Genomic DNA, 13719 nt, shown 5'->3' with positions numbered 1-13719 from the left:
TGGAAAAGATGAACCAATTTTGACTAAATCATAATGCAGTCAGATGGATTTAGAACTGGTTGAATGGTTGGATTAAGATGTTAGTGATTTCATTTTTAAAGGCTTGATTGCAATTTGTCCTCTCCTAGGACTATGTTGGATGCTGTACTCTCTACTATTTTGTCAGTATCTTGAATAAAGGCATAACTAATGGCTTATATCAGATTGGAAGATGATGCTTGTCTTGGAGAAAATAGCTACTAGAATATATAGCAAAGTCAGGATCAAAAAAATATCTTGACAGCCTACAACATTCTATTGACTAATAATATGAAACTAGATATGGCACAATGTGGTTTTCTACTTGGATTCAAAAAATTAACTTCACAGGTATAAGAAGGAAAGGCATGGTTAGTAAGGCTTTTCTCTGAAAAAAGATTATGCAGGTTTAATGGATTACAGGTTCTGAATTGGCCTTTGGATAATAAAAACATATATAATCTGATTTACTTTAAAAGAAATGTAATTTCCTGGAATGGGGAGATGATAAATCTTCTAATATTCTCTCCTTGCCATACTATATCTGAAACATTATATTTTTCAGGGACACCTATGTTTAAGAAAATGATTGATGAGTTGAACAGTGTGAAGAGGAAGGAAACCTAAAGGATGAAACACTTTGAGGCCACATCACATGAACATCTGTCAAAGGAACTGATATGTTTAATCTTGAAAACAGAAGATGTACAAGAACACAATATGTGTTCAAGGATAGGAAGGGTTACTATATGGAAAAGAGATTAGACTTATTTCTTTTGGACCCCCAAGCAAAAAGTAGAAGCAAAAACTAGAAACAAGAGGTAGAGGCTATAAGGAGGAAGATTTAGATGAAGTGTTAAAATGTCTTAACAACAAATACAAAGTGTTCAAAAAGGAAGTGTAGTAAATTCCACTTTATTGTAGGTCTTCAAACAGAATGGATAACCTCATGGTTCCTTTCATGTGTGGTTTGGACTCAATACTTTCTTAGGTCCCTACCACTTTCAAAGCCTGTTATTCATTGAAGTCATTCAAAATGAAATCTTATTCTAATATCGTTATAATATATCATTTTCAGATCAAATATCTTTCAAATATTTATATCTCTTGGATTATTAAAAAGAGATCTGTTCTTTGTTTAGTATCCCACTTCCCACTTTTGATTCTTTTATGGGCAGCTAGATGGCAGAGTAAATAGAGCAATAGTCATGGAATCAGGAAGATAATTCAAATTCTGCCCCAGGCACTTCATGATGATGTGACTTTTGGCAAATCACTAAGCTTTTGCCTGCCTCGGTTTCCTTTTCTGTCTTATTATATTATAATTACTAATTATAAAGTGTGCATCCTAGGTTTGTTGTGAAGATCAAATGATATAATGTGTATAGCTCTTTGCAAACCATAAATACAAACCATTATTATTATTATTATTATTATTCCTCCATTTAACTTCTTTTAAAGGTATACATATCATAATTAATATTTTTGTAAAATTCAATTGCTCTCAGTTTCCACATTTATATATTATTCTTTATGATTACATAGTATAGCTCTGAGCTTTAGCCTATGGAAATATTTATCAACACTATATTTTTAAGATAAATTCATTTAGAGAAAATTTAAACAGAGAAAGTTTTTTTCTATTTATGTTAAAGTTTTATTAATTAAAGAAAAAATGTGCACTTAGTAGTAAACAGATTATTTATCATAGTATGTTAAACGAAGCATATTTTCTGGTATTAATCACCTTTGCAATTAGTATAATATGAATGTAAATAACTTTATTTCCTTGATTTCAAAATGAATTTACATTAAAAATTAAAATTGTAATTTAACTTTACCAATATTTAGAAAAGGTAAATCCTATAAATTGGTTTTACAATTTTAGAATTTTTTTTGGTAAATAGGAAGACATGAATTAGGCTGTCAAAGAAAAATATTCAATGCATTACTTTAAATTTTCAGAGAAATTGTAACATCATAGATTTAGGGCTGGAAGGGATGGTAGAAAACATCTAGCCCATTGTTTTATTGATGCTAAAACTAAGATCAATGGAAGTTAAGTGTCTTGGAAATTTGTAAGCACATTGATTTAGTATTTGAAGGGAACTTAGAGGTCATCAAGTGTGACCTTATTTTAAAGAAAAGAAAAATGAAACCTAGAGAGTTTAAACATTGTACTCAGTGCCACACAGATAGGTAGTGTTCTTTTTGTCCTGTTCCATACTCTTTCAGGAAGGACAACATGGATAGTAAACATCCGAAATGGATAGCCTTAAATAAATATACATATAGCATAAATAATAAATGAAGTCAAAACTGTATAAGATTACCAAAAGGGGAGAGTATACTTAGAATATTTTTTTTTTATATCCAGGGCAAAGCTTTGAATTAACTCATCACCTTACAAGTCAAATAGAACATAAATACTCCTAAAAAGACAGAGATGGTTTCATAAGGAAAAGTCCAACATAGGGAGAAGAATCTTAAAATAAGCAAAAAAAGGATGTTAGAAGAGACGACATAGTCAATAGTCACATGCTACATCAATGGTCAAAGAGGTGCAGGAAAAAATTATGTCAAAATGAAAAAAAAAAGGCAACTAATTTAGTTGGAGTAGAAAATTATTCAATTTGTCTGCTCTGCTACCAACTCCGTACAAGCCTTTTAGAACTTTCCATTCCACTGGCTAATGCCTACATATATAGTAATTCCACAATTCAAAAAAAAAAAAAAGAAAGAAAGAAAACAAAATATTAAATGATTCTTACTTGGGGATATATTGACCTAAAGTTTAGGCATATTTACATAAAGAAGAATTTTAAGGGTAAAATATATTGAGTCAAGCAGGAAAAAAAATAAAATCTATCTTAGGAAAAATGACAGTACAATTAGTGTTTAGTTTGTTAAAATCTAAATGTATTTTTAAAAATTTAATAAATTATACTATAAGTATAGCTCTGTTGTGATTGTCCACTCTGGCTCTTAAATTAAGGAGAATTTGTAGATCTCAGAAACACAAGGCCGCATGGGAAGAACAAAATGAGTAGAAATTGAAATCAAAAGAAACCAGTGTTCACTTTACTTTGTTATTTAATGGGATTTAGAGTCCTTTTAATGAGATCATTAGCCTGATTCATTTAAGTAATATAAGTCATTGGGAAAAGTTCGCTTATTCCCACTTCCGACTATTATTTAACAAAGAAAATACATAAAAATATTAATGTACAATGAATTCCAAAGGAAGTAAGGTTTTTTGGATATATATCTGTCATGTTGTAATTAAGAGTTGGAGCTAACAAAATTCAGAAGAAATTATTTTTGACATGGTAATTATTGAATCTTTCCAATAAATGACTACCATTCCATACTACTTCATCTTTGCAAGAAGGCACAAAGTACTTAATGAGATAGCAAAAGAACATCAGAGACAGTAATGAGGTTGAGGTATTTCTTTTTGTTTTAAATTAAAAATTAACTTTGGAAATTAAATGTTTAATGATAATGAAAAGGTTAAAGACTTTGTTTAGAATTGTCTAATAGGTACAGTACAATGTTATTCTAACAGTAATTATAAGAATAAAGAAATTTCTATTTTGATTTCAGCTGGAAGCAGCTATAATTATTTGATCAAAATGACATGTAGTCACTTGTCAAGGCTTACTTCTATTGTGGCTAAAGAAGCAAAATCACTCATTGATCCACTTTTTACACTGTCAAGTGTTTTTCAGAGAATAATGTACCAGGCAAAGACCAGGTAGATAATTATTGTACTACTGAGAATAAAATAGCAAAATCTATGATGAGATCCAGCATTTACAAATATAGATTATAATATTATATTCCCCTTTAAAATAAGAGTATATTCACTTGTTCAAGTGAAGTCTTGTTATCATCATTAATTATATTGGTTTCTGTAGGAATTAGGATAAAAAAACAAAGCTTTCCTACTCATTTTTTTTTTTCCTTTTCCCAATTTCAGCATAAAGAACGTAACTCCAAAAGTAGGAGATCCTGAAACACGTAAAGCTATTCGCCGTGCCTTTGATGTATGGCAGAATGTAACTCCTCTGACATTTGAAGAAGTTCCCTACAGTGAATTAGAAAATGGCAAAAGGGATGTGGACATAACAATCATTTTTGCATCAGGTTTTCATGGAGACAGTTCTCCCTTTGATGGAGAGGGAGGCTTTTTGGCACATGCCTACTTCCCTGGACCAGGAATTGGGGGAGATACTCATTTTGATTCAGATGAACCATGGACTCTAGGGAATCCTAATCATGATGGTAAGCACAAATTTTCATTTTTCTTTTTCTTTTTATTTTTTTTTGCTTTATTTACCACCTTTTTTCTCCTCCTTCCTTCTATCCCTTCCTTTCTCCCTCCCTTCCTTTTTAAACTACTTCCTTCCTCCCTCCCCCTTCCTTCCTTTCTCCTTTCCTCCCTCCCTTGCTCCCTCTCTACTTACTCCCTCTCTTCCTTCCTCCCTTCCTTCCTTCTTCCCTCTTCACTCTCTTCCTCCCTTCTTTCTTCCCTCCCTTCCTTCCTTCCTTCCTCCTTTTTTCTTCCACAATGAGTTGTATTGCAAAAATAATAGACATTCTTTCACAGTCTTCTTTGAACTTATGATGCCAGAGAAATTGGTGGAACTGATTATGATTTTCACATTCATTATTTATTTTAAAACAATTATAGGTGTATGTTTCACTCATACTAGGTGTCTTTGGAATGAATAATGGTCTATACTTAATATAATATTCTTTGTTTTCTTTCAAATGAAGATCAGAAGCTATTCATGAAATCTTTTCATACTCTGCAAATGGTTGGAATTTTCCATGTCTCATTTCCTCATTATAGAGGAAAATCTTAAAATATGCATATTTCTATCAAATATAATTCTGTTTTTCTTTTCTCATAAATGACAAAGTGTCCCTCTTAATTCTAATGTTTGTCAGTCTTTTCTGTGTGTGATCAATACTCCTGTCTGCTTTGTCATCCCCTATATCATCAACAACATACCATGTTATTCAATTTCTCTACTCAATTGGTTAATTTCTCTATGCCTTATTTCAAGAGATGCTGAACTATCTCACTGTGAGATCTGGATGAGTTACTATTTTTATAGTCAGTCACTTTTGTCACTATAAATTAAACTAGATGGCTGCTGTTTTTTGTTCAATTTAGAATCTTTGTTATTCTCTGAATCTTTCTTTGCAATACATGTACACGTACATGTACACACACACATCCTACATGCAAGCATTCATATCTACTTCTTTTAGATTTTCTACAGACTAGATTTCCAAATATGTGTACATGCATGTAAGTAGCTGCAACTAAGTTGTGTTTACAACTTAGTTTACTGTATCTCTGACTTGATAAAAATAGAATAAATAGTTATATTAACACATTCTTTATTGGAGTTATTGGAGTTAAAGTGGAAATGGGAGAAATCACTTTTGATCCATGCTTTTAATACCCTAATATTACTTTGTTGCAAATTCTGTATTTCATTTTTCACTCTAGCAATACAATATTTTATTCTAATAGTGTATAAGAATGCTGTTAGAATGAAAACTTTCATTCCATAATTACTACTCAAGTAATAAAAAAAAAATGAAACAACACTAAATTTCTCCTTCATTAAACTCATTCACCAAATCTGACTTTTTTACTTTATTCAAACATTTCATTTAACTTGCATTAGTGTAATAATTTCTGATTGTTTTGATGCTAGATTCAAAGATGCTTGAATAAAAAATTTTAGATTGTATTAATCTTTAAAATTTTAAGTTATTTAAGAAAAGGAAATTAACAGAAATTATCTATTTCTTTCAAAAGAAATACATCTAGTGTAATATGAAGGCAATATTAAATTATCCAATTGATTTCCTCCCCTAAAACAATGTGAAAATATTCGTGATGAAATTAGTTTTGATATTGAGAAAACTGCAAGATATTCTAACATACTATTGGATGGATTGTGTTTGTAATACATAGGAGAATTCGGCATTCTCCTATATTTTACATTTCCTATCCTCACATTTTGTGTAGTAATTTGTCCAAATGCTTCAATACTTTTTTGGCATCTAAAATTCTTCAATGTCTTTTTTTCCCTTAAAGAATTCAGTCAGTGACCCATTTTCATCTGATCTAACTGTAAAATTTCATTTCTAGTGCATTCAATAAATCTTCGGAGAGGGTCTAGCCAATGTGCTAAAGGTTTATACTAGTCCTATTTTGTGGATAATTTTTAAGTCAAGCTATCTATCTGATTGCCTTCATTCTCTTTTCATGCCTCACCCATACTTTCTTCTAATTCTATATTTTTGGTACTCTCTGAACTTTTAAAGTATTTTTAAAATTAATTTGAATTTTTAGTTGTTAAAAAGAGAAATGATTAACTTGCATATTTTGGGTTTTTTTTTACTTTCACTAATCAATTTTGTTGGTAAAATTAATATACTAATGGGAATATATAGAGAGAAAATGACGTGACCTGAAGCTTCATTGGAATAAGGAAGTCCTGGAGGAGGAATCTTCCTCTAATAACACAGGTTTATCCTTTCTATGAAACATTTATAGCCATTTATATAATATTTTAAGGTTTACAAATTGAGTTGTTTCAATAATCATGTAGGGTACAAACTGAAAACATTGTTCTTCACATTTTACAGAATAGAAACTGAATTCAGTGATTTTCCCAAGTTGTACAGAACTTCTAAGAGACAGGGTTGTTACTCACCTGCAGGTCCTCTGATCCCAAGTTCTAGAAGTTCTCTTTTCTAACATATTGTGCTGCATTTCAAGCAATAAGATTCATTTTTTAAAAATTTGTTCTTTATACCATCCTGATTTTCCTTTTGTACTCAAGACTCAAATTTCTCATCCATGAAATATGTAAACTAATTCCTATAAGATGTCGACAATCATGTAATAATCCCCCAAATCAATAGTAAGAGAAATAAAGATCAAAAGAATTTTCTCATTTCTCATACCTGCCAGATTGGCAAAAACAATGAAAAAATGGTGGTTGTTGAAAGGATGTGGGAGTATAAGCATACCAACACACTCTTGATGGTGTAGTGTATTTATCCAGTCATTCTGTAAAAGTTTGGAAATACATAACAAAAGTCACAAAATTGGATATAACTTTCTATTCAGCAATACAACTACTAAATGAAGAGACAACAAGAAGAAATAAAATGTAAATTCACTGATTTTAGAATGGAAAATGTTATCATAATAGTGTTGTTAGAGGACAAAAGTTCATATTCAAGAGGCATAAGTGATTCATGTTGAGGTAAGAACAGAGCAATGTCTTGAATCTCAAAAAAGATGGCTTTCTCTTCCAGAATTTCTTTTTATATGAAATGGCTGAGGCTAGATCATATAATCTGTTGAATCTTAGTTTCCTAATCTGTGAAAGAGGGAAGACTTTTTTGACTCTAATAGATTTAGAAACTCAGAGTAATTTACTTCTTCAAGATGTTTGGCAACAGGGGCAAAGGAAAAAAAAAAGTTTGTTATGTATGCATGCATGCATGATGTGTTTAAAAATGAAAGACTGCAATTTTGAACTATGAATTGTAAAGAAAGAATTAGGAAATGAAAGTTTTGACTGCCATCTATATGTAGTTTCCCCTGATATTATATTTCAATTTCTCATCTAATACATTCTGAGTCTTATTCCTTCTCATTCTTCAGTTACAACATTCCCACCACTGCCATTCTCCTTTACTGAAAACTATTCTTTTTCTGTTACCTGCTCAACTAATATTCCTTAAACATAACTTTTATAAACATGTTCAAGCCAAAAAAAAACCCAACAAAATTCTCATAAAGTTATATATTACATTATTTTGTAATCATTTCAATTGTGTTAATTTTTTTATCCCTAACATATTTTAGTCATTAACTTCTTGGTTCCAAGAAGTGGTGCTTCTCTTATACAAATATAAGAGGGTACCTTATTCAAAACTACCTCTACAAAATATTCTTATAGATTCCAACTAACAATGTTTGAAACAAGAAAGAGGATTGCAGAAATGGGAAAGTGAATGATGTGTGTAGCATCTCAGATCAGTGTATTTTATTTCTAATTATCTTAATATGAGACTTCAAAACTGGATAGAGTATATGTTTTCTGCAACTTTCTTACCATATAATGCTACCTCCATCACTAGGGTTTCAAGAGTTCTTGGCCCTTTGCAAGACATAAGAGAAGACAAGTTGGCAAAGTAAAGTCTGGACATCCTTTGATCTCTCTCAAATTCCTCTTCAAACAAGGATGAAATGATTCCTCAAATCAAATTCTGAAGCAGCAGAACCAAAAAAAAAAAGAATATGTTTAAATAATTTTCTAGATATAGACAACTTTAGAAGATTGGCAGGAGAGGTTTGTCTCACTGAGATGACATTGAAGCATACTCTAATCCAGTACAATAAAGGCTATGCCAGCATAAACCACATCTCAGCAAGATAGCAGCAGGTCTTGGATACTACTAAATAATAGCTTCTGAGTTTTCAGTCTACACATTGTAAAGAAGTCAGAAACTGGTCAGAAGGAGATTGCAAGTAATTTTTTCCTTTTAGTGGGATGAGGACTCTTGTTATTGCCCAAAAATGGGTCATCATCCCAGATCAATGAGCAGCACTGGTAGAAGCAGAGACACTAGCTAGATATAGTTCCAGGGAGTAAAAAGAAAACTTATGGTCAGTCACAAACTACAACACAGCTCAGGAGAGCACTTATCATATCTCTCTTTAAATCATAATACCTTTGAAGAACTTAAAACGTACACACCCACGGAATTAATTATGAAAACAAAAGCACACTTGGTATAGTGTCACCTTACCCCTGAGAATTAAGCGCAACTTGAAAATAAAGATAAAAGACTTGAAAAGTTAGCAAATAAAAACAACAAAAAAAAAATGACCACAGAAAGTTACAATAATGACAAAGATCAAAACAAAAATTAAGACAATTACACCAAAACATTTTAATGCAAAGCCTAAAAGAAAAATATGAATTCATCTCAGATCATGGAAGAGTTCAAAAAGGATTTTAAAAACCAGATGATAGATGTAGAGGAAAAAAAATCAGGAAAATACATAATAGTAATGCCAAAAAATCATGAAAAAATAATCCACAGCTTGGTAAAGGCACAAAAAATAGAGACAAGAATAACCCCTTACAAACGAAGTAAGTTAAATATCAAAAAGACACAAAGATACTGTGAAAAGAAATTGTTAAAATGAGAAGTGGCCAAATGGAAAAAAAAACAAAACAGAAATTCACTGAAGAGAAGAAATCATTACAAAGTAGAATTAGGAAGCAGCTAGATGTCACAATATATAGATCACCCACCCTGAAAAGAGAAAGACCTAAGTTCAAATTTGACCTCAGACATTTAACAAGTTACAATCGCAATTGATTTGTCAAGGATAATAATAATAATAAAATAAAATTAGCCACTGGAAACAGAAATATAAAATTCATTGAGGAAACGACCTCCTTATATAGTAGAACTGGGCATGTTGAAACTTATATTTCCATGAGACATCAAAAATAATAACATAAAAAAAGGAAAAGTGAAATATTAGAATTATAACGAACTTGAAAAATAGAACAAGGAAAATTTTTTTTTTGTCTTAAGAATTATTGGATGACCTAAAAGTCATGATCAAAATAAGAGCTTATATAGAAATTTTCAAGAAATTATCGAGGAAAATTATCTTGATGTTGTAGAACTAAAGGATAACATAAAAATTGAAAGGATACACTTATTACCTCCTGAAAAACATCCCAAAATGAAAACTTTCAGGAATATTATAGCCAAGTTCCAGAGCTCCCAGATCAAGGGAAAATATTTCAAGCAACCAGAAACAATTCAAGTACCATGGAGCCATAGTCAGGATAATACAAGATTCAGAAGCTTCTACATAAAAGGATCAGAGAGCTTAAAATATGATATTCCAGAAGGCAAAGGAGCTAGGGTTATGACCAAGAATCAGCTAGCCAGAAAAAGATAAGTCTAATTCTTTGGGGAGAAAATGGAGATTCAGTGAAATAGAAGACTTTGAAGCATTCTTGATGAAAAGACCCAAGCTAAATAGAAAATTTGGCTTTCAAGTTAAATGTTCAATGCAAGCATAAAAGAATTCATAAGTGGGTAAACATGAAAGGGAAATCATAAGGGACTTAATAAGGTAAAACTGTTTACATGCTTACATAAGAAGATAATACTTGTAACTCATAAGAACTTTCACATTATCAGAACAGTTAGGAGTACATATAATAGAAGGCAAAGAAGTGAGTTGAATATGAAGAGATGGTATCTAAAAATAAAATTAAGGCATGAAAGGGGAATATGCTGGAAGAGGGAAAGGGAGAGGTAACATGGAATCAATTATCTCAATAAAAAAGCAAGAAAAAAATTTATACTGGAGAGGAAGAGGAGGGAGTTAAGGGGAAGTGTGTGAACCTCACTCATTAGAACTGGCTCAAAGAGGGAATAACTATTAGGTACAGAAAATAATAGGAAAGAAGGGAATGGGATAAGAGAAGGCAGGTATGATAGAAGGGAGGCCAGATTGGGAGAGTGGAGTATTCAGAAACAGAACACTTATGAGGAAGACAAGATGAAAGTAGAGTGAAAAGAATATTGTGGAGGGGGGGAAAGAAATAGGATGGAAGGAAATACAGCTAGCAATAGTAATGGAAAAATAATTTGAAGGATGTTTCTCTAAGAAAGGCCTCATTTCTCAAACATATAGAGAACTTATTCCAAATTATAAAAATATGAGGCATTCATTCCTCAATTGATAAATGATCAAAAAGTATAAATTTGTACATGAAGTAATAATAATTGCCTATACATACAAAAAGTGTTCTAACTCACTATTTATTAGAGAAATACAAATTAAAACAATTCTAAAGTACCACCTCAAACCTTATACTGCCTCATATGACAGAAAAGGAAAATGGCAAATTTTAGAAGAGATGTGGGGAAATGAGATATTAAGGTACTGTTAGTGGAGTTAGGAACTGATTTAACCATTCTATAGACCAATTTAAAACTAGAACCATAGGACTATAAAATTATGCATTCACTTTAACCTAGTAAACCACAACTAAGTTTGTATCCCAAATGAGATTAAAAAAAAAACACACAAAAAAAAAAGCAAAGAGGAAAAGGAAAGAGAGATGGGAAAATATTTAAAACAGCTCCTTTTTGGTGGCAAAAAAAATTGTAAATTGAGGGGATGCCCATCAACTGTATAATAAAATTATAGTACATAATCCTGATGGAATGCTATTGTGCTATCAGAAAAAAGCTGAAAAGATTTACATGAACTGATGCAAAGCAAAATGCACTGTTACAAACTAACAGCAATATTGTATGATCATCATCTTAGCTATTGTCAGCAATACAATGATCCAAGGCAACTGTGAAGGATTTACAATGAAAAATGCTATTCATCTCCAGGGAAAGAAGTGATCATCTCTAAGTAGAGATATAAAAACTATACATTTTAAACTTTCTTTATATTTCTCAGTGCTTTTTTGAGGGGGCCCATGCTTTCTTTTATAATATGACAAACATGGGAATGTTTTACATGACTAGGCATATATAACTTATTTTGATTTGTTTGTCTTCTCAGTGAAAAGTGGAGTGGGGAGGAAGGAAGAGAGAGAATTTGGAACCCAAAGTTTAAAAATGAATATTGAAAATTATTTTTTCATGTACCTGGAAAAAAATAGAGTAATAAAAATGTAAATTAAGTCTTTGAAAGGAAAAAAAAGATTATTTTTTAAAAAAAGCAAATATATTTGAAAGAAAAAGAAAGAACACCCTCCCCCCAATTCTTATAATCATGAGCTATATTCTCTTTCCTGCTCTCTAATCTTATTAAACCAAATGCCTATTGGTACATATGTTGCCCTGTATTACCACTGACATTCCTTCCAACTCTCAAATACTAAATTCTTTTATTATGATTCTTTTAAAAATTAAATTTATGAAATAAAAGAAGCATTTCTGTAATATAGTATAATAAAAAATGATTGCCCATGAAACTGCAAATCCATTATCAACAAATTGATATTCCTTTTAAACATGTAATAAAGTCATCATGTAAATATCTGTTTTTCTTTATTTTTTATCATTCTTCCCCTTCCCCTTGCCCTAGAGGTGGCTATTTTATATACAATAATATGTGTGTGTGTGTGTGTGTGTGTGTAAAATCTTTCTATACATGCTTCCATTTATCAGTTCTTTTTATGTATACAAATAGTGTCTTCCTCTATATGTCCTTTGTAGTTAATTTAGGTGTTTATAATAGTGAAAATGGTTCATTCACTCAAAGTTCTTAAAAACAATATTACAATCACTATATAAAAGATCATCTTATTTCTTTTCATTTGGCTTCTCATTATCTTGTGCAAATCCATCCATATTTTCCCTAAGATTATGAAATTCATCATTTCTTGTAGCTCAGTAGTTAATTTTCCATCACAATCATATACTACAGCTTGTTTAGCCATCCCCCAATTTAAGAGCCTCTATGTAATTTCTGGTTCTTTGACTCAACAAAATGAGTTACTATTAATATTTTAGAACACATAGATTCTTTTCCTTTTTCCTTAATCATCTTTAAATTAAACCTAGTATGTCATTGTGATTCTATCTAAATATTTCATCAATACCTCATATTCAATATGAGCAAACAGAAACTTTTCTTTAGCCCCAAACCAATTTTTGATAAAATTTCTCCATTTCAATTCCACCAACTCTCTAAGGATTCAGGTTTATAACCTTGGCATCATCCTTATTTCTTCCCTTTGTTGTAACTTCCAATCAGCTACCAAGTCTTCTTGTACCTCTCTCCACAGCAATTCTTAGTCTCTTCCGTTTCCTACCAAATTTTGATATTTATCACTTCTTACTTGAATTATTATAATCACTTTTCATTGATATCTGTGTCCATCTCCTCTTTCCAACTCAACTTACATACAGCTTCCAAACTGATATTACTGAAAGATGAATTTGATAATGTCAACTCCTTAATCAAAAATCTTCAATAGTTCCCTATAGTACACAGGATTTAGGGTTTTAGGTGCTGCAGTGGATAGAGCATTAGACTTGGAATCAGGAAGACTCTTTTTTATGAGTTCAAATCTTAGATTGTGTGAGAGCTGGTTGATCCTGAGCAAGTAATTTAAGATTGTTTTCCTTAGTTCCCTATCTCTAAAAATGACCTATAGAAGTAAGTGGAAAAGTAAATGGAAAAAACTCTTCATCTTTTCCTTTGAAAATCCTAAATGTAATCATGAAGACTCAGACACAATTGAACAATAACACCAATTTTATTTTTTTTGGGGGGGGATTCATGTTGTTAAAAGTCCTCCATATTTTAACATCCATATATCTTTGAATTCTTATTTCATATTCCTCCTTTTCATTCACTCTCCAGTCAAACCAACCTGCTACTTCATCCCTATGCATAAGGATCTTTATATAAGTGGAGACACAGATCTGGAAGGAAGTTCCACCTTAACACTCCCTATAGAGTCCCTAGGATTCTTCACAGAGTGTCTCAGTTATCACTTGCTAATGAAGATCTTTCCTTATCCCTAAAATTATTAATTATCTTCTCCCTTTCCCCCTACCATGACTGTGTATACATTTTTTCCT

The 13719-nt window shown here is 31.2% G+C and overlaps 1 protein-coding gene across 1 annotated transcript in view; it reads left to right on the top strand.

Annotated features, from left to right (window-relative positions):
- The window catches only part of MMP16 (matrix metallopeptidase 16), a 388493-nt gene that overhangs the window by 235360 nt on the left and 139414 nt on the right, over window positions 1-13719 (top strand). Inside the window, exon 4 of the mRNA XM_031947021.1 lies at window positions 4001-4305. Coding sequence (XP_031802881.1) covers window positions 4001-4305 — 305 coding nt within the window. The remainder of the gene's footprint in view (window positions 1-4000; window positions 4306-13719) is intronic.

The sequence above is a fragment of the Sarcophilus harrisii genome, chromosome 1, assembly GCF_902635505.1.
Source record: "Sarcophilus harrisii chromosome 1, mSarHar1.11, whole genome shotgun sequence".
Lineage (NCBI taxonomy): Eukaryota > Metazoa > Chordata > Mammalia > Dasyuromorphia > Dasyuridae > Sarcophilus > Sarcophilus harrisii.
The sequence above is the reverse complement of the archived record's forward strand: the minus strand, read 5'-3'. Positions and strand labels throughout refer to the sequence as shown.